The 24,319-nt window shown below is 26.0% G+C and overlaps 2 protein-coding genes across 2 annotated transcripts; both read right to left on the bottom strand.

Annotated features, from left to right (window-relative positions):
• Window positions 1–64: 64 nt before the first annotated feature.
• On the bottom strand, window positions 65–1,077 carry LOC128962773 (uncharacterized). The gene is made up of 3 exons (XM_054309175.1): window positions 859–1,077; window positions 297–746; window positions 65–211 (listed from the first exon to the last, which is right to left on the bottom strand). Exons 1-3 carry the CDS (start codon window positions 943–945, stop codon window positions 65–67), a joined length of 684 nt encoding a protein of 227 aa, XP_054165150.1. The 5' UTR covers window positions 946–1,077.
• A 4,970-nt stretch (window positions 1,078–6,047) lies between these two features.
• On the bottom strand, window positions 6,048–6,736 carry LOC128962561 (uncharacterized). The gene is made up of 2 exons (XM_054308945.1): window positions 6,482–6,736; window positions 6,048–6,360 (listed from the first exon to the last, which is right to left on the bottom strand). The coding sequence occupies exons 1-2, from the start codon at window positions 6,734–6,736 to the stop codon at window positions 6,076–6,078; spliced, it is 540 nt and encodes a 179-aa protein (XP_054164920.1). The 3' UTR covers window positions 6,048–6,075.
• Window positions 6,737–24,319: the final 17,583 nt, after the last annotated feature.

Genomic DNA, 24,319 nt, shown 5'->3' with positions numbered 1-24,319 from the left:
CGTTGTAACCATTGATTGTATATCAAGTATATCATCAAACAGTTGAGTATCAATAGGATTACAATTACCACAATATACTGTATAATATAGTTTTCAACCATTTAAACCAATTAATTGGGCCATTAGTTTGTGTGCCGGCTGTTGTATGTATGGCTGTTGTTGTTGTTATATGGGAACAGTCTATCAGTGTCTTTAGATTTTCTGGTGTACACTAAATAAAAATTTATTACTAAATTTATTAATTCATATATTAGTAGATATTGTTGCTAATAATTAAAAAAAATACAAAAACATACGGCCATATCATTGTATGGATTTCCCACATAACAGTATTTGATACTATTGTTGTTGGCATTCATAAACACTATAGATCCCTGGCCATTTATATTAGTTGCACATGAGTTAGAACAATCATTATTGCTATACTGTGCCACTATTGCCATAATAGGGTATTGACTATTGATTTTTTGCTCCTGTTTTGCCTCAATAATAAATCGGTGATCACTTTTTAATTCATTGGGAAGATCTTCATTTAGTTTGTTTGAATCCCAAAAGTTAAACACTTTTGTCTGACCACTGGTCGACATAAAGGTGACGATACGATATTTAAACTGAAACGGAAACGATACCCACACCAGTAATGGCTCAAAGTCGGCACCAAATGTTATGGTCGTTGTGTTGAGTGTTTGATTGACATCCAATGTGTTAGGCATCAGAACCGCCCAATCAATTGTTTTCAGGTCTTTCTAATTGTGGTTTTCATACATAGAAACAAAAATCAAGTAATATATATATTAATATATATACATAAAAATTATTGAATGTATAGATAAATAGAAAAAGAAAAAAAAATGTTACCTTAAGAGCACCGGTACGACAGTGATCTACTTCTATGACGGGAAATGTAGGAAATTTTGAAGCATTATAGTAGACACACCAGACCATCGAGTATTTCTCACCGGACAACCAGTCAGACTGACCGATACTTTCGTTATAAATTTACTTTTGTTGACGTCATTGTAATTCAATTTCCAAAAGTGATTACCAATGAAAAAGTATTTCAAATATTCATAATCTAAATCTTGGATTGTTTTGTCAATAAAACGAAATCCAAAATCAATTTTATTGTCATTTCTGACATATTGTTCGCAAAAATCATTGGACTCGACAAAGAGGATCACCGATGCAATGGTCGACAACATTAACATCACTGTTGCTGTTAATCCTAGAAATTTACACATTATTTATTCAAAGTTTAAATAATATATATTTTGTTACCAATCAGTTGATTGATGACATTTATAGTTGAAGATATCAAATCAATTGCAATGAAAAACTATTTAATATAAACAGATTTTTTTTTTTTAAATAAATAACAAAACGACAATTTATTAGTATCTATTTGACCGTTAAAACTAAATTTGTCTTAATTGTAGAATATATATATATATATATATATAATACTGTACTTTATAAATACTATAAATTGTTGTATTGCATTCAATCAAATGCATTAAATAACATACATATAATAATAATGTAATAATAATAATGCAATAATAATAATGCAATAATTTTAATTAATAACTAATTAATAGTTTTCTTTTTTAATCACTTTGTGGTTATAGTGGTATAGATTTTTTTTAAATAAAAATTTATGGCTAAATTGACTTTTGGTCTCATAAGCTAAAAGTCGTTATTTTAAACAACAAAAAAAACATTATATATATTAAAAATATAAAAGTGCGGAAACACAAAAAAAATCTACTTAAAAAACTATTATAACATACCTGGCCTCATATATACTGTATATACACTGTTATAAACTTTAACCACATAATAAATCGCGAGAATATTAATATCAATTATTAACAATAATCAATATTAATTTTTTGAATCTATTGAATCCAATATTAATGACATTATTTCCTTAAAAAATTTAAATTACAATAAATACTGTTAGCAATAATTGATGTCAATTATTTATCAATTAAAATTGCAATATTCAAATTTATTGGATAAGTTGACAGTTGTTTTTACAATTAAATGTCTTATAAATCTATGATTAGCTATAGTATTGTGTTAGTAGTAGAAGTAGTTATTGTTGTTGTGTTGACCATTGAATCGGAAGCCGTGACCAAAGATTTTTGTATTGAATTTGTGAATAATGACCGCAAAATTGATTTCTCGTTGCGTTTATATCAATATCATGACATATACTATCACAAGATATTTTTTATCGGCGACACATTTTGGACACTTAAATACTACGACAGTCTCCACAACAAGACAGTAACCATCGACAGCAACAGTACCGGTGTTTCCGACTGGTTGTCCGGTCAGAAGTACTCTATGGTGTGGTGTTCATGGTTTAAGGCCAACGATATTCCTGGTGTCAATGTTCGACATTGTCGTGTAGGTGCTCTGCGGGTGGGTGTAAATATTGTAGCAACTTTCGTGCGGTAATCATTTGTAGGACTGTTTTCATGTTACTTTCGACACGTTTCTCCCCTTTGACCACCATCCCCAACGGTAAGGTTACACTGTCACTACACGGATCGACACCTCACGTGACGATACCCTCAACAGTATCTCTATTCGTTGCTCAGATCACCACAATACATGACACAACTTTATTATCTTTACCTTTGACTATTATGTGACAAGATTTCCAAGACGAACTCCAACGATTAGATCCACTGTTCCGCCGTTGATTACACCAACGCTATACTTTTATATCAACCTTTAATTATACTTACTCCCAAATATCTCTGCCCGCTTACCTCGGAAGGGACGCGGGCGCAGGGCCCGGTCCCTTCAATAACTTACACCTCAAAGTTCAATTAAAACCTTTACCTTTATTTATTATACTAATTTTATGAGGGATACAGGTAAATATACGTCTCTCCACTTCGAAGGCCAGATCACAACTCTCTTCTCTCTCTCCAAAATTCAACTCAACTCAGATCAAGAGAAACATCTAAACACATGCGTGGTTTAACATATTAAATTAGCCAATAGTATAATTTGCTAATAACTTATACAATCCCACTAAAATAAATCTACTCCTACTTAAAGTCCATGTAAACTAACCCTATATATATGATATAACCTATGGATTAATAACCTTTGAATTAAATAGCCTTCTCGCTCTGTAACCTACTCGTTACATAGCCTTCTCGCTATAATTCTTATATAAAACTAGAGTGAATGTCCTAACTCGACTTCCTCTGATAGGTAAATAACGTGAATTTTCACAATATATTGCACACTAATAATAGCAATCAATTAATTTTATATAAAAATTATTAATTACATGACAATCCTATTAGAAAGACATGAAAACCATTGACTGGGCTTACATTTCTGCCGATACGCTGAATGTCAAACACGCGGCCAACGACACGACAACCATAGAGTTTGTTAATGAATTTAGGCCAACATTTGCTTGGATGCCAATACCATCTCAAAGTGAACGCCGTTACGTAACGTTTTGGTACAAAGGTTTGACTAAAACCTATAATTTTGATAATCCTGACAAACCGTTTATGGATATCAACAAAACAGATACAATACCAAAGAAAATTATTAGAGGAAGAAACGAAGCATATGTTAATAATGCGACAGAAATAATGACAATTATTAGTCAGTTTAGTCAAAATGATTACGATAATGGTCATGTTTTTGGTTATACTACTACAACTGATGGCCAGGGATCCATTGTCTTTATGAATATCAACAGTACTATCAAATATTGTTATGTTGGAATGCCGTTCAACATGAAGGCTGTATGTTATATATATTATATATATATACAGTATAATTGTTGGTATTTTTTTTAACCATTATATATATATATATATATATATTGTATGCATGTTTGTCAGTGTATGCGGAAACATTTGAAAACATTGATTGACTGTTCAAAAACTCCGACATCGAGACCAACATCGACACCAACATCGACACTAACATCGAGTCCACCACCAAAAACCCAGTCATTTTTAATTACTATTCTCATACTGATTGTCACATCAGTTATATTAATGTTACTAATCATTGGAATAGTCTTGTGTTTTAAACCCAGTCCTGAAAGGCAAGGTATGGGTCTATAATACAACTATAACAACAAAAACATTTTAAACATACAAATATTAATACAACTTTTTTTTCTAAAAAAAATATATATATATTTAGATGAAATGCATAGTTCTTTTAGTAGATCGTCGATGAGATTAGGATCGACCAGTTCGTCGTCTATGAGAAAAGTAAAAAATAAGAGAAAAACTGGTGTTTCATCGACACTACAGACCTACAGACTGGCCAACAAAAAAAGCTGACATTTATAATGAATAGTATATTAGTTTTTTTTATTTCTTATAATTATTGTTTGATTTTAGTTAATACTCTCTCAACATATTGTATAGAATATTCTGTAATAACTATTTACTAATGTATTGATTAATAATTATTTAAAACTGTATTCAAATAATTGTTATAATAATTTCTTAAAATCGCCAAATATTTATTTAAATAGTTATTTATTTATTTTTTAAAAAATATGTACAAATAAATACAATGATTTTTATTAGATTGGATGATAAAAAAATAAATAAATAATATTTCAAATTATTTTCTTTAAATCATGATTTTTTTCACTTAAAATATTTTTTAAAATAGAAAATCTCTCAATAGTTGTAATTATAATTACCAAAAATGTCAAATAGTTATTGAAATAGTTAGGCGTGGTTCACATATTACGTTCGCACTTGAGGGGAGGGGGGTAGCCAAAGCGAACTTTTGCGAACGAGGGGGAGGGGAGGGGTAGAGACTTTAAGAACGTTCGCATTTAGATATTTTATTTCTTGTGGGTGAGGGGGGGTAGCGGTTAGGGAAATGCGAACGTAATTTTTTAAAATGATTACATGCGAACAATTGCGAACATAGGGGAAGGAGGGGGTCTAGATTTCTTAAAAAGTGCGAACGTAATATGTGAACGACGCCTTAACAATCGTTTGGTTATTAAAAACAACTGATGATTATTTGTTGAGTGAAAAAACAATAGAGTCTTAAACAGCGGCGGCGATGCTTTTAATTACAATTATCAGGTCAACAATAAATTTGATAAAAAACTAACCAATGGCAATGTTGTAGATAATTTTAAACTGAATTAAAATTGTAATTGGTCATTTTTTAATTAATTATATGATTGGCCAGATAATTGCAGTCGACTATCATTTATAAATTTTTTAAACAGTCGAATATAAATTATCTGGCGAAATCATACGATTAATTTAAAAATGACCAATTACAATTTTATTCAGTTTAAAATTATCTACAACATTGACATTGGTCACTTTTTAATCAAATTTATTGTTGACCAGATAATTGTAATTAATAGCATCGCCGCCTCTATCATCGCCGACGCTGTTTAAGACTCTCTGAAAAAACAATAATTATAGAGTTATTACGGATTAACGGAAATATAATACAAATAACACAACAAACAAATAATTGCTTTTAATTATATCACTGAATATCTGTATATCATGTGTTAATACAATTATATTTTATTTTAATAGACAGTATACTGTAATATAATAATCATTAATATTGGTTTGAATATGTTTTAAATGAAATTTATATAATGATATTTCATTTATTTATTTATTATGTAGAAAAAATAAAATATAAATAAATATATAATATTTAAATATATTTTTTTTATACACATAATATAATAAATGTAAAGATCATTTGGAAAGTGATATATTATAATAATAATATCAAATAAAAAATAACAAATTATATAATTATATATAAAATATAATAAATAACATTTCATTTATTATAGTGATTACAGTATTTATTATACAGTATTATTAATTTATCTATATAATAATAATAATAATTAAATGATTTATTAATAAAAATAATTTAACTGTAAATTACATATAAAAATCAAATAAAATATTTTTGTTCAAATAATAATTATTACAATAACTAAAACAATAGTATATAATAATTATTTAGTATATTGTTTGTTGTATTTTATAGTCAGTGTCTGACAGTCATTCAGACAACATCACAAAAAAACACTGTAATGACTGCACCGGCGATGATAAAGGATGTAATCAATGGATGATAAAGTGCTGGAGATCGGGATCGGAGGCCATAACTATCTACGGCAAAACGATAATCAAAACAGTGTCCATAGCCATTGCAGACACCATCGATGGTCATATTGGGCATCAGTGGCAAACAATTGTCGACATTGGGTGCAAATCCATTGTCGGTACAGTTTTTCAGTAGACTTTCTAACTCTTTACTACCTCTTGTAGTGTTTGTACAAAGGGTTAGCTTTTTTTAGCAAAAAAAACAATTACTTATCAACACTACTACTACTACTACTACTACTACTACTACTACTACTATCACTACTACTATCACTACTACTATCACTACTACTATCACTACTTACCCAATTATTGGCCGCACACTTGATCTCCAATAGATAACAACACCAACGTTGTTGTTGTTGATTGAAATAGGTGTCATCAATTGATGGCAATATATCGCGTATTCGCCATCGATGACGAAAACATTTGGTCATATCATCACCGGTTTGTTTACAATTAATTTCAAATAATGACAATCGCCGATACAAACGGTGATAGTGTTGTTGTTGTTGACGATTGTCCTGATTGGCAGACAGTGATGACAATGACAACAACATTAGCACACATATGATTATCATAGATACACTTATTGTCTTCATTGATCTATAATTAATTTAATTGCAATAAATAATAATAAACTTTTAAATTAGTAATTAAAATAATGTAATGCATTATATAATAGCTTGCGCTTAAATAATTGCTATTTTATAATAAGATTTCATTGAATATAATAATTTTAAATATTCAAAGCAATTATTAACTCCTTTAATAAATTGATAAACATTTTTGTTTGTTTTTATCAAATATAATGACAGTTATAATGATATTACTTTTAATGATAATGATATCAATCAATCAGTTGGCCAACTGTTTACCCGAATTTTGTACAACCAATCACTTGGAGTCGGCATTCAATTCGGACATCAAAAGAGTGGCCAATCGTATTGAAAACTTTGTCAAACTGATCGGTACCCGATATAAATGGCTTTACAACTCGTACACCGAAACACTGGGCAGAGAGTTACCGTTGGAAACGTTTGACAAATGGTCGACATTTCAAGTGTGGCCCGACTTTCCTGATCGGTCACCGAACTCTGATTGCGATGACCAGTGTCTGAACGTACAAAAGCTACGTAACATTATGTGGGAACTGTACTAAAATAGCCAAACCCAATCATACAGATATCAGTTCTATCGGATCAATGACTCAATGGGTAATATAGCAAAGACAGTCATCAACAGTGCTGAAGATATGCCGTGGAAAATGAAACCCAACGGCACTGACCTAACCGGACCGTTATGGCCACCGGGATTTAGTCGACAACGCTATCGGCCGGTGCTTTACTTAGCCAAACGCTACGAATTGTTGTTTGTGGTGAACGGCGCCAATGGCGACGACAACGACAATAGGCCAGTGCTATACACTGTGGATCTTGTCAAAGGTATGGCCAACTGGACCGAAGCGTTGTTGTCGGCAAATAAACCGTTGAATTCTAAAGGACTGGTCATTCGCGGACTGTTTCTAATGAATTCTACCGTTTATATGATCGGCGATATGAATGATAAGCCACTGGACAGAAGCCTATCGTTTGTCTATCGATACGACGCCAATCGGTCACGAGTGGTACGAACGGCACTCAATCTGAGACAACTGTTTCGTATAGACGACGACTGTATGGCCACAGATTACGATCAAAACTCCTGGATGTTTGTCTTTGTCATACTATTGCTGATGATTGTCATTTTGGTGACCATACCGCTGATCGGCGTCGGACTCTATGTAAGCCATTCGCTAAACAATTCGTTGTCCATTAAAAGTAACATCAGTTCGAGTGGCGGTCAGCGCCCGTCCCGAAGTCCTTCTGATGATTCGGGTCTCAGCATTAAGACTATATCGTCGGATCCGGCCGTTGTTATCACAGACAACAGTTATGTCGGCAGCAATGATGACAGCGATGATGACTACTATAGCAAACTTAGTCATAATAGCAGTAATGGATAGTAATAGTAGTCATATCTGTAAAATTAGTCAATAATAATAGTAGTGATAAATCAATGTTAGAAAATTATTTATTTTGTATTTTTGTATTCAATGTTTTTTTATTATTATTATATTGTATTATACAAAATATACAAAAATATAAATCAATCGATCAATAAATTTAATAATAGAAAATAAACAAAATATTAAATTAAATATATTTGAATAGAGAGTTGACTTTTTTTTTAAAAAAAACATTTAACAAAATATTCTTCAATGAGAGTCAACTCAAACAATAATATAAATATGTAAAACAATAAATCATTTTGTCTGAGATGTCGATGGTTTGGTCGATGTCTTTACTTTTATCGGTCCGAAAATTTTTGAAATATTACCTTTTGATGGATCAGTTGAATGATCCGTCTTTGAATTCGTTTCTTTCGATTGACTGCCAGTTATCGATAGTCTTTTTGTTGATGTGCTCTTCTTCTTGGATCTGGATTTCGAGGACTTCCCAGAAATACCAGACTTTGATGTATTATCTGTACAATTATAATACAATTAAGTTAAGACAATAATAATCATTAGTCAAATTGCCAACAAATTGTTTGTCATCCCCTATCCCTCCCTCTCTCTCTCTCTCTCTCTCTCTCTCTCTCTCTCTCACACACACACACACACACAGACACATAACCACTATTACCAGTATTTCCATCTCCTCGTCCGCTGAATCGAAAAATACAGACAATTATGGCGACACTAAAGATGATGACAACAACAACACCGACGATAATCAATAAAATAGTTAAAATCTTTATTAATCTATCGGTTGCGACAGTAGTTGGACTGATGATAGTATCGGAACAGTCGATCAATGTCTTGGGTTTGCACTGAACAACGAAAAACCAAATGTTTTAATTAAAGAAAAAACAAATAATAAATAATTTTTTTAAAAACATCGTTATTGTAAATCAATTTGTTTTTTTGTTATATAATTAATTATAACTATAATATAGTCTTTCTATCAGATTTTTTTTTCTAATCCTTACCTCAATGTATGGTTTACCCACATAACAGTATTGAATAGTTTTGTTGACATTCATAAAGACAATAGATCCCTGTCCATTTTGATTTTCTAAACAGTTGGCACCACAATCCTTAAAGCTATACTGTGCCATTATTGTCCTAATAGGATATTGACTATTAATTTGTTTCTCCTGATCCCCCGATATAATAGGTCGTTGAGGATGATTAGTATCAATGGGAAGATCTTCATTAGGATTATTTGGATCCCAAAAGTTAAACGATTTCATCTGACCAGTGGTCGACATGAATGTGACAATACGGTACGTCGTCTGACAGGGCATCGGTACCCACGCCAGTAATGGCTGAAAGTTGGTCTCAAATGCTATGGTCGATGTGCTGATTGATTGGTTGATATTAAATGTCTTAGCGTTCAAAACGGCCGAATCAATTGTTTTCAGATCTTTCTAATTGGGTTTTCAAATATCAAAACAAGATATTAAAATAGATTGAATGTATAGATAGATAGATAGATAGAGTTACCTTAAGAGCACCGACCCGACAGTGATCTACTTTTATGCCGGGAAGTATAGGTAAGTTTGTAGCATTATAGCTGACACACCAGGCCATCGAGTATTTCTCACCGGACAACCAGTCAGACTGACCGACACTTTCGGTATTAATTATGACATTTTTAACAGTTATATTGAAGTCATGGAAATCCAATTTCCAGAATGTGTTGCCAATGAAAAAGTATTTCAAATAATCGTAATCATATTCAAGGACTGTTCTGCCAATAAAACGAAATCCAAAATCAATATTATTGTCATTTCTGACGTATTCTTCGCAAAAATCTTTGGACTCGACAAAGACAATCACCGATACAATGGTAGACAATATCAACACCAATGTTGCTGTCATTGATAGACATTTGCATATTATTTATTTAAAGTTTAAATATAGTATTTTTTATTAAAAAAAAAAAATAGTAAATACCGATCAATCGATTGATGACATTCATTGCCGAAGATATAAATCAATTGTAATGAAAAAACAATTATAATATAACTATTTATAATAAACAAAATGACAATTTAATACAAATTTAACCGTTAAATGAGTTTTTTGTACACAAATTATTATTGAATTCACACTTATTTTTTTTATATAGTTTTCGTGACTTATTAGAGTAATTATTATATATATATATWTATTTTTTATTTAATAGTCAATTTATTGAATCAATTATCTCATGAATAATATATTATATATATATTATTATCACTGCATATATTAAAATAGTTTTGTGTTATGGCCCCCAACAATATATGAATATCTCATGCATAAATAATATTAATATTATTTTTTATATTTAATTAATTTATTTATATATTTAAAAATAATTAATGTAATGCTCGACAAGTAATAAATGTATGAGTATTTCAATAATGTTTCAATGATTCTTAACGCGATTATTATAATTAATAAATAAATAAAAATACTTAAATATTTACTGTTATTATTTGTATAATAATAAAATAGTGTAAAAATCTAAAATTAAATTAATAAATTATAATTATAGAGACTGAGTGGGTGTGTGAAATAGAGAAAATAAGCGGGTGAGTGAGTGAGTGATAAAGAAACAAAAACAAAAAAGTAAAATTAAAATAATTTTATATTTTATTTGTAATTTTGATAAAATAAAAAAATATTAGCGATATATTATTATTTTTTTAATCGCATAATAAAATGGAAATTAATTATTGGTTATTATTACATTAGTTTTTATTTGGCAAATAAGATATTTTTTTTTAATTCAAGATAATTATATAGTATAGCACCCACTTGTTGTACAGTTTTAAGGGTAAAATAATTAATCTCATATGAACCAGTAATGCAAGGATGGGTATATATAGTGGTCTCCTCCAATAGAAGATATGGTAAAAGGGTAACAGGGGAGAGGAGTCAATTAGTACATAATATACTACACATATGGGTCTATCAATGATTGCTCAATAACATTGAAATAAAAATTTTATAGTGGCCAACAAAAATAAAAAAAAATAAGGAAAAAGTGTTATATTTTTTTGTGTATTTTAATGTATTATAAACATAATAAATAATAACTGAATAATAATATTACATTTAATTATAATAAATTTAAATTAAAATAACTTATTTTTCAAAATTTGTCTTAATTCTACATTTTCTATAAGTAATTTATTTATAATCTAAATATAATATAGTTTGGTCACTCTAATTTTTTTTACTTTATAATACCATGATATATACTTATACTTGCAATACTGATATGAACTAACCTGTATAGAAATTAATTTAAATACTTATATAAAGACTTATATAATATACTTTAAATGTATAGAAATAATAATCGCCTGAAACAAGTGTGAGCTATACTATATAAAAACGATTACATAAATATACTGTATATAAGTTAAAATAAATTTATTTGAATCAAATTCAGTCTTACTATATTATAGGCATTATATATTACTACTAATAACAATAATAAGTTTATATAAATGTTCCCAATAGTAATAAATGATTTGATGTAAAATTCAAGGATAACATTGCAAACTCCCAGTTAGTCATTGGAAATAAATCGTAACAATAAAAACCAATGACTGGTCCACACAATCGTTCAATAATTGACTGGAGTTTCCATTTCTGACGATATGTTAGTCGACTACCGGAGCGACACATATAGGTATAGAGTATTGGCATCGATCGATGGGCCTGTTTGGTCACCCATGTAGAGGTTAGATTGACTATAAAATAGACACTAAAAAGTATTATAAACATAATGGCCAAACACACTCTGGATGTTTGTGTAGTACCAGGGGCAAATATCAGATATAACATTATCTCAAATAGTATTGTCGATACATAATAAAGTTGAAATAGAAAAAATTTTAATGTTACATTAATTTTCTCAACTAATCTAGCTAATTTAAACAAATCATCTAGTTTTCTAGCTACAATTGTAAAATTGTCATCAACTAGAATACCATGGACAATTTGGTTGTTTAATTGACGTAGTTTCCATTTCAAATAAAAACAAGTCAACATCCATARTACAACACCGCAACAGGGCATAGCCAGTGCCAACATTGTCCAACATAGTGTGCTCAGTGAGCCCAACAGTACTGATACAATAGTGAATCCCGATCCGGGATCAATATAGTAAGCCATGTATGTCATCAATGCATTCCACAAGATTACCATGGTCACTATTAACGGATATATATAGTCGATTATTAGGCTAGTTATTAAACCAAATATCCGTTTCAATTTATGTTGATCGTGATCCTGCAATGGCAACTCTAGTCTATTGTATTGCATATCGACTAGAAATGTATATAAATAAAATTGTTTATAATAATATTGATACTGTAGTGTCAAATACATCAACATAATCAATACGGCAAAATCGGCAAACATATAGGCGCCATATACCGGTTCTATCATTGTATATAAAGCGTCGGACATTACGGCGCGCATCCATTGTTTGTCTACTATTGCTGACACCAGATATCGTATGGTAAACACTGTTTGCATTATAACGGTTAGTATGACAACAATTAGACGTGTAATCGGTATAATTCCTTGACTATAGTTATCATAATTTGATAGAAATATGTAATATCTTTGACAAAACTTAAACAATTTATTAACAATTTCATACATAATTTATTTATTTTTAATAACAAATTTTTAATAAAAAACAATATTATAACAAATATTTTACTTCAATTAGCTATAGACTGTGTGATAATATGATTATTGATTTAAGAGAAAATAAATAATATGTTGAATATTTTTATTTTTTTCCAAAAATAAATGCAAAACAATTGCCAATTTTTTTAAAATCCATAGTTAATCATAAAAAATATTTTGTTTACAACAAACAAAAATATATATTTTGTTTTATAATATTATGTTTGTAATAAATTCATTTACTCTAATAATAATTATTTCATAATGATTGTACAGTATATGTAATAATAAAAATAATAATTTTAATTAATAATATTTAGTCATTAAAAATAAATGAAATATTATTTCTTATATATTAGATATATATACTGTATATTATAAAACTACAGTAATGTACGTAATAAATATTATTAATTATACTAATAATTTTTAATAGTGAACGTATATTTAATAATAATAATAATAATACAGGTGTGTTTAAATACATACATATAATAATTTATTATAAGATTATAATTACAAATATTTTATTTATAAGATAACTTTATATTTATGAAAATATTTTAAATAAAAAAACCATTAATTTGATAAATTATTATAATTACAGATTAATTTATACTAATATTTTAATATATATATAATAATAATAATTGTACCTAGAAAAATTATTATATATTTTAAAAATTTATTTGAGAAAATTTTTATATTTATTATTACAATTAATTATTATTAATATATTAGTTAATAGTTATTTAAACTAACAAATAATTGTTATAATAGTTGCCTTAAAAAAGCCAAATAGTTATTTATTTATTTATTAATATTTGCAATTGAAATATGATTAATTTGTTAGAAATATAATGTAATTTTTTAGCTGAAAATTGATTATTTTAAGATTTTTTATAATTATTTAATGTATTTTTCACATTTTTGTCTATTTATTACTAGGGTTCGGGCAATAACCTCCATCGTTTTTTTTATCAAAAAGTTCTCTACGTTTCCAACTTTCTGGGAATTCCCAGTGAATTTATTTCCTATGCTACCATCTATTAAATCATTAACATTAAATTTTGTTATAATATATAAATGACATATGTTTCATTAAACTGTATTTTGAGTGTTATTAGTAGATAGTATCACTAATTTATTGAAATAAAATTTATTATTTAAATATTTTAATAATATTTTAAGTTTTGGTATTTTAAGTATTCAAAGTTTTAGTATTATTTATTGTAGAAATAAAAAAATACTTTCCTTTCTAACGGTCTAAGTATGGAAAATATTCACTTTTCCTATTTTCCCTGAAAATTGGACTAATTTTATTATTAAACTTCCCTCTGTTGGAAAGTTACCCGAACTCTAAGTATTATTAATTTTTAAATTATTAATAATGTAGAAACATTTTTCCCTTTTTAATTTTTTTATCCCTTCAATTATAAAGTTAGAGGATTTATGTTTGTTTGTCAATGTAATAAAGTAATTGATTTATATATTTTACACATAAACGTATTTATATAATCTTTTGGAAAATAAAATATATTTTTTAAATTAAGATAATAATATTACTAATCAATGATTACATAAAATTATATCTTTATAATTAATTTGTTTGAATCAAATTAAATTTTATTATATTATAATATATTAATAAGTTTATACAAATGTTCCCAATAGTAATAAATGATTTGATGTAAAATTCAAGCATAACATTGCAAACTCCCAGTTAGTCATTGGAAATAAATCGTAACAATAAAAACCAATGACTGGTCCACACAATCGTTCAATTATTGACTGGAGTTTCCACTTCTGGCGATATGTTAGTCGCCTACCTGAGCGACACATATAGGTATAGAGTATTGGCATCGATCGATGGGCCTGTTTGGTCACCCATGTAGCCGTCAGATTGACTATAGAATAGATACTAAATAGTGTTATAAACATAATGGCCAAACACACTCTCGATGCTAGTGTAGTACCAGGGGCAAATACTAGATACAACATTATTTCAAATACTAATGTCGATACATAATAAATATTAAATAGAAAATATTTGAATGTTTCATTAATTTTCTCAACTAATCTAGCTAATTTAAACAAATCATCCAATGTATTAGAGACAATAGTAAAATTATTATCAACTAAAATACCATGAACAATTTGTTTGTTTAATTGACGTAGTTTCCATTTCAAATAAAAACAAGTCAGCATCCATAGTACAACACCGCATAAGGGGATAGCCAGTGCCAACATTGTCCAAAATATTGTGTTTAGTGTACCCAATAATACAGATATAATGGTGAATCCCGATCCGGGATCAATATAGTAAGCCATGTATGTCATCAATGCATTCCATAAGATTACCATGGTTACTACTAACGGATATATATAGTCGAGTATTAGGCTAGTTATCAAACCAATTATAAGCTTTAATCTACGTTGATCGTGATCCTGCAATGGCAACTCTAGTCTATTGTATTGTATATCGACTAGAAATGTGTATAAATAAAATTGTTTATAATAATACTGATACTGTAGTGTAAAATACATAGTTATAATCAATACGGCATGATCGGCAAACATATAGGCGCCAAATACCGGAGCTATCATTGTATATAAAGCGTCGGACATTACGGCGCGCATCCATTGTTTGTCTACTATTGCCGACACCAGATATCTTACGATAAACACTGTCTGTATTGTATTGATTAATATGACACCAATTAGACGTGTAATCGGTATAATTCCTTGACTATAGTTATCATAATTTGATAGAAATACGTAATATCTTTGACAAAATTTTAACAATTTATCAACAATTTCATACATAATTTATTTTTTTTATAACAAACAGTATTATGACAAATATTTGAGTTCAATTGATTTAATTACTAGAAATTGATAGGATATTATTATTTTTGTAAAAATAAATGCAAAACAATTGCCAATATTATTTAAAAATCCAAAGTTAGTCATAAAAAATTAATTATATTTATAGTTTGTTTCATAAAAAAAAAGAAATATATATTTTGYTTTTATAATATTATTTTTGTAATAAATTCATTTATTCTAATAATAACTATTAAATAATGATTGTATATGTTATGATAAAATAATAATTTTAATTCATAATAGTAGTCATTAAAAACAAATGAAATATTATTTTTTATATATTAGATATATTTTTTATATAAAACTACAGTAGTGTATGTAATAAATAATGTTAATTATACTAATAATTTTTTAATAGTGATTGTATATTTAATATAATAATAATAATAATAATAATAATACACGTGTGTTTAAATACATATTATAATAATTTATTATTAGATTATAATTACAAATATTTTATTTATAAGATAACTTTGTATTTATGAAAATATTTTAAATAAAAAAACTATTAATTTGATAAATTATTATAATTACAGATTAATTTATACTAATTTTTTAATATATATATAATAATAATAATTGCACCTAGAAAAATTATTATATATTTTAAGAATATATTAATTATTAGTGATTTAAACTGTATCAAATAATGTTAGTTTTTATAATAGTTATTTATTAATTTTTTATATTTGCAATTACAATATGATTAATTTATTACAAAAATATAATGTAATTTTTTTAGTTGGAAATCAAGACACTTTTGAAAGATAATTTATGATTGTATACTATTTATAGTTTAAATATAAAAAAAATAAAATAACCATTAATTTGATAAATTGCTATAATTACACATTAATTTATACTAATTTTTTTCCATAGTAATTGCACCTAGAAAAATATTCTATTATTAAACTAACAAAAATTATGATATATTATTGATTTTTCTTAAAAACTATCCATGATAATTTTATCAAATATTTATCAAAATATTCATAAAAGTATGGTTATTTTAGTTTTTATAATTATGTATTTATATTAAAAAAATAAGCAAACATATAATCATATAATTGATTAAAAAATACATTATAATTACTAAAACGAGTGGCCATTAATAACTTATAATAAAAATGGCTAAAATGTTGTCTCAAAAAAGTTAAATTATACGACTGATAAAAAATATTTTTTTTTTAAATTAGCTGTAAATATAATTATATCGATATATTAATTTATAAATTAATATAATTTATTTGCATTATATTAGTATTAAATAGTTAAGTTAATATATAATATACTGTATATATATAAAATCGATATAAAATTACATTATTTTAGTAATCAATTTACTATAAATGTAATGTTTTTTTTTAAAAAAACACTATTTATAAAATTATTAAATATTTTTTATTTATTATATATATCGGATAAATTTTTATGTGATATTTAATACTAATTTAATGTATTTAATGTAAAGTTAAAAAATAAATAAAATCATTTGAATCATTTTTTAATTAACAACTTAAATGGCTTATAATATATTTCATCAAAAAATATAAATTACTTAAATACAAATGAACAAAATGACAATTAATTACAAATTTAACCGTTAAATGAATTTTTGTACACAAATTATTATTTAATTGACACTTTATAATACTTTATATTAGTTATAATAAATTTGTTTGAATCAGATTAAATTTTATTATTTTATTATATTAATAAGTTTTTACAAATGTTCCCAATAGTAATAAATGATTTGATGTAAAATTCAAGCATAACATTGCAAACTCCCAGTTAGTCATTGGAAATAAATCGTAACAATAAAATCCAATGACTGGTCCACACAATCGTTCAATTATTGACTGGAGTTTCCATTTCTGGCGATATGTTAGTCGCCTACCTGAGCGACACATATAGGTATTTAATATTGGCATCGATTGATGGGCCTGTTTGGTCACCCATGTTGAGGTTAGATTGACTATAAAATAGACACTAAAAAGTGTTATAAACATAATGGCCAAACACACTCTGGATGTTTGTGTAGTACCAGGGGCAAATATCAGATACAACATTATTTCATAAAATATTGTCGATATATAGTAAAGGTAAAATAGAAAAAATTTGAATGTTACATTAATTTTCTCAACTAATCTAGCTAATTTAAACAAAACATCTAGTTTTCTAGCTACAATTGTAAAATTGCCATTAACTAGAATACCATGGACAATTTGTTTGTTTAATTGACGTAGTTTCCATTTCAAATAAAAACAAGTCAACACCCAAAGTACAACACCGCAACAGGGGACAGCCATAGTCAACATTGTCCAAAGTAGAGAACTCAGTGTACCTAACAGTACTGATACAATCGTGAATCCCGATCCGGGATCAATATAGTAAGCCATGTATGTCATCAATGCATTCCACAAGATTACCATGGTCACTATTAACGGATATATATAGTCGATTATTAGGTTAGTTATTAAACCAAATATCCGTTTCAATTTACGTTGATCGTGATCCTGCAATGGAAACTCTAGTCTATTGTATTGCATATCGACTAGAAATGCGTATAAATGAAATTGTTTATAATAATATTGATACTGTAGTGTCAAATACATCATCATAATCAATACGGAATAATCGGCAAACATATAGGCGCCAAAAACCGGGTCTATCATTGTATACAAAGCGTCGGACATTACGGCGCGCATCCATTGTTTGTCTACTATTGCTGACAACAGATATCGTATGGTAAACACTATCTGCATTATAACGGTTAATATGACACAAATTAGACGTATAATTGGTATAATTCCTTGATTATAGTTATCATAATTTGATAGAAATATGTAATATTTTAGACAAAATTTAAAGACTTTATCAATAATTTCATACATAATTTATTTATTTAATAACAATTTATATTTAGAAAACAACTATTGTATTGTAGTATCAAAAACTGTTTAGATATTTAGAGTACAATTGATTTAATATCTATAGACAAATAATATAATTGTTTTTTTTTTCGTGAGAAAATAAACAATATATTATTTTAGCAAAATATAAATTCAAAACAATTGCCAATAGTTTCTGAAAAGCCATATTTAATGAATTAATGATAATAAATGAATATTTTCTATATATATACTGTATATATATATATATATATATTTATATTTCATATTTTTTTTTTGATAAAACTAGTGTGTTTGTAATAAATTATTTTTCATTATTTTAATAATAAATTTTTATTAATGATTTTTATATTTAATGATTAGTGCATCAAAAAATATTTATTTAAAAATTGAAAATACTTAAAAAAAATATTTACTAAAAATTACTAAAATATTTACTTAATTTTTTAAAATAGTTATTTATTAGTAAAAAATATATATATTTAATCAATTTGTACTTTATTCTAATCTTTATTTAAATTACAATTAATGATAATGCATAACAATATTATAAATTATTATTATATTTTTATTAAGAAAAGTTAAAAAAATACATTTAATTTTATTTTTAAACATAATAACTAATACAACTGAATAATTTAATTTTTATCCAATGATTGCATTAACATGTGTAGCAAAACTAATACTGTTTTTCCTAATATTTTTGCTAATTTTTATATCATATTTAGTTATTTGTATATATTTACTGTTCGTTAAAAACTATAACATTAAGACAAAAAATCTATAATATTTACAGTTTTAAGTTATAATATTTAATTATATTTACTAAAAACACATAATATTTAATTAAATATATTTTGATGCATTAGTAATAATACAATAATTAATTTATTTAGACAATAGTTAGTTTTTAAAAATAAATAAAAATTTTATTTCTTATATATATTAGATATATAATTTTGTTGATAAAAACTACAGTAGTGTAATATATATCATTAATTTAAAAAATAATTTATAATAATGTTTGTATATTTAATAATACAGGTGTGTTTAAACACATACATAATTTATTATCATATTATGGTAATATAAATATTTTATTAATAAAGGTATACTGGGTTTATATTTTAAATATATAAAAAAATAACCATTAATTTGATAAATTTTTATAATTACACATTAATTTATACAAAATTTTTTTAAAAATAATAATTGCACCTGGACAAATATTCTATTTTTAAAACTGACAAAACTTATGATATATTTTTAAAAAAATTTATTCGTAAATAAATTTTAATATTCATTATTACTAATTAATTATTATAATAACTTTTAAATTATTTAAATGTATATTTTCATATTTTCATTTAGTATTATTAATTTTTAAATTATTAATAATATATATATACAATGGCTTGTTTAAATTCTAAAAATTTGATTTCTATAAAAACTAACCATGATAATTTTTTCCAAAAATTTTTATCAAAAACTAATAAAAGTATGGCATTTTAGTAGTTATATTTGTTTATTTTTAATAAGCAAAAAATAATGATATAATTGATTTTTTTAACATTATCATTAGTAAAGCGAGTGGTTATTGACGGCTTATAATAAAAATGGCTTAAAAAAAGTTAAAATAAGTTAAATTATATTACTGATAAAAAAGATAAAAAACAATAAATATAATTATATCGATATATTAATTTATAAATTAGTATAATTTATTTGCAATATATTAGTATTAAATAGTTAAGTAAATATATATATAAATATTAAACTATTTGTGTAAATAAACAATTAAAAAAAATTATAAATAATTTCAATCATATATAATATACTGTATATATATAAAATCGATATAAAATTACAGAATATTATCTTTTATATCATTTGAAAAACATTAGTAAAAATCAAATCACAATCATTTATAAGTTAATACCGATGTTTGCACTGTATGTGGCATTAATACCTCGTTGTGGACCTAAATATGATTTTTAAAGTTAAAAAAATAAAATAAAATATCTAATAAACAACTAATATAATAATTAAATGTTTTCTGTATTAATTGAAATATACTTTTTTCTTTGCGAAAACAAACACAAAACACAATTAATCCTCCGATTAGGCAAATAACGATCACAACGACAACTATGACTACTAACCAAATCCATGACCCTTTTGAGGCACTGTCGGCACCGGTAGTCGATATTATAGCAGATGATAATGATGTTGTTTTTACCAGAGATGGCAATGATGATACTGATGTGATGGTAGACGACACTAACAGTGCTGTTTAAAAAAAACCAGATTTTTTATTTTATTTTTTACCAATCATTTATAGTATTTGTTGTGAATATTATAATGTTTTAATGTTTGTGTTAAATACCGGTCAATAATATCATAAGCATTGTTTGATGACAATCAAATGTAAAGTATGTATAAAAACAATTAACAATTAATACAGTAGGAAATCACCAACAAAAAAAATAAAATAGTTTATAAATTGTCACCAAAAAAATTAATAACATTATTTGAATTGGTTTAAAATCTAAAATAAATTTAACGTTACTTTTATATAAAACAATTGTTACTAATGCTCGTGTTATTATTTTCTAATAACTTAATTAATATTAATAAATCAATTAATATTTAATAGCAAATGTGTTTTATTTTTAATTAAATTTTTAGTTGACTTAATCTAGATATTTATAATGAAAAAAATTATTTTTTCAATTTTTGTTTGTTTGTTTAAAAATAAATTGCATAAATCCCCAAACTTTATACTATCACATAGACATTAACACTAATTTATGACTTTTAGTACGTAATAACCGACTACGGATGCAAAATATAACTAATCCAATAATCAATAGTATAGTAATTGTAACTACAGTTGACTTTATAGATAAATAAATATTTGCTGTTTGTTTGCAATCAATCAATGTCTTCAAATGTTGTAATTGGCACTAAAATATATGTTATAAATGATTTTAAAATAATCTTCAAAATAATTTTATATATTAATTTTTTTCTAGAAAATTACAAACATCTATCTTATTGAATTGATTTCCAACATAACAGTATTTGATGACATTGTCAATGTCCATAAAGACAATGGATCCCTGACCGTCAATATCGGTTCCCCAATCGTAATCATAGTGACTATACTGGCCGACTATACCGATTAACTTAATGTCCAACTGTCTCTCACGATCGCCTCTAATGATATATTGTTTGGACTCATTGGGCACCAGTATCTCAGTATTCGGTTTGTTTGGATCGTCAAAATTATAGACTCTGGTCACACCATTAGCCCAAAATGTTGCAAACCGTGAATCAATCTGATGGGGCACCGGTACCCATACTAATGTCGGTTTGAAATCATAAGTGAATGTAATGTTTGTTGATTTGGCTTTATGTTTAAGATTTAGATCATTACTGTAAACATCAGCCCAATCAATGATATTCATGTCTTTCTATATATATATATATATATATACAAAAAAAAGTTTTATTTACTGATTGTAAAAATTTTTGTTTATTATATAATACTACTACTAATTTTGTTGATTGAATTACCCGCAGAGCACCGACACGACAGTGATTATGATTAACGCCAACAATCTTAGGCTTGTGATGACCCATAAACCAATTACACCATACCATAGAGTACTTATCACCGGACAACCAGTTGGACTGACCGGTACTGTTCCTATCGATGGACACTGTTTTGTTGATACCGTCATTGAATGTTAACATCCAGTAGGTGTTACCGATAAACAAATACTTTTGATAGTATTCATACTTATAGTTGAAACGAAATGCAAAATCAATTTTGTGTCCATTTTGGACGTATTCATCACAAAAATCTTTTTTGGATTCATTGTTGACAACCAATGATAGTAACAACAGTGCTATAAATAATAGTTTATACATTATTTTTGGTAATCAATTTACTATAAATGTAATGATTTGTTTTTTTTTAAATACACTATTTATAAAATTATTTAAAAAAATACTTTTTATTTATTATATATCGGATAAATTTTTTATGTGATATTCAATACTAACGTATATTATATAAATTAAATAGAAATTTAGTGTAATATTAATAGCAATAGTAGTTGTATTAGAAATATTATAGCATATAAATGATTAATATAATACTATAATAGTTATGAAATAAATAACTTGTATTTACAAATTTAATTTATTATAAATTTAATTGTTTTATAGTTATTCTAATTTATTATATATTTACTGTACTTTAATTTGTAATGATTTTATGATTTAATTAAAACAGTTTTTAATAATGCTAGCGTTAATTAAGATAAATTATTATCATTTAATTTAGTTGTAATGTAAATTTAAATCAGTCTAAATGTTTTATTTTATTTTAATATAAATTTCTGAAATATGTAAACTAAATTGATTATTATTATCTATCACTATATTTTTTACAATATTATTATTTTTATATGTTTATTATACAGTAGTAAATGTATATATTTATAACTAGTGAAAACTGAAATTAGATATTAATTAATTTTTTTAGTTATGTCTTGCAATCATATAATTTATATAAGTTTCATATCAGATGACTAAATTGTATTAAATAAAAAAACATTTTATAAATTATTAAAATATAGTGATATATAAATAACATAATCTACATATTTATTTTATATTAGCCCTTTTTATAGTATGTAATTTTATACAGTGTTTAGTTATAAGTAAATATAGTAAATACTGTATTGATATAATCAAATGTTATAATATATTACATAGACATTAGCATTGGTTTGTGTCTATTAGGACGGATGTATGATCTACAGGTGCAAAATATAACTAATCCAATAATTAATAGAATAAATAGTATAGAAATCATAGCCATTATAGATTTGATAGTTTTATGGGCAATTGATTTTTGTTTGCAATCAATTAATTGTTTCAAGTGCATCCATTGACACTATATTGAAAAAATATATTAAAAAAAATTACAACAAAAATAAATATAATTATATTCAATTCAATTCAATATACATATTTTCTATGGTATGGATTTCCCACATAACAGTATTTGATAACATTGTCGATGTCCATGAAGACAATAGATCCCTGACCAGCAGTACCGATACCTTGACCGTAATCATAGTCACTATACTGACCGACGATTCCGATTAATTTTATAAGCAATATTTTTTCAGGATTGCCTCTAATAATAAATTGTTGCGATTCATAGAGCACTGGTATCTCATTAATCGGTTTGTTTGGATCATCAAAACAGTAGACATCGGTCGTACCATTGGCCCAAAACGTTGTTAATCGTAAATCAGTTTGATGTGGCACCGGTACCCATGCAAATGTTGGTTGAAAATTATCTGCAAATGTAATGTTTGTTGAATTGGCTCTATGTTTAAGATTGAGATCAACATTGGAAACTACGGCCCAATCAATAGTTTTCATATTTTTCTAATTAATTATTAATATGAGTTTTAATTGAATGTTTGTTACGTTTTTTTTTTTGTTTGTTTGAATAAATACAGTATAATAACCTTTAGAGCACCGACACGACACTGATCGTAGTCGACACC

The sequence above is a fragment of the Oppia nitens genome, unplaced genomic scaffold (genome assembly GCF_028296485.1).
Source record: "Oppia nitens isolate AA-2021 unplaced genomic scaffold, nextdenovo-longstitch-racon4-pilon3 scaffold6_pilon_pilon_pilon, whole genome shotgun sequence".
In the NCBI taxonomy this organism is placed as follows: Eukaryota; Metazoa; Arthropoda; class Arachnida; order Sarcoptiformes; family Oppiidae; genus Oppia; species Oppia nitens.
The sequence above is the reverse complement of the archived record's forward strand: the minus strand, read 5'-3'. Positions and strand labels throughout refer to the sequence as shown.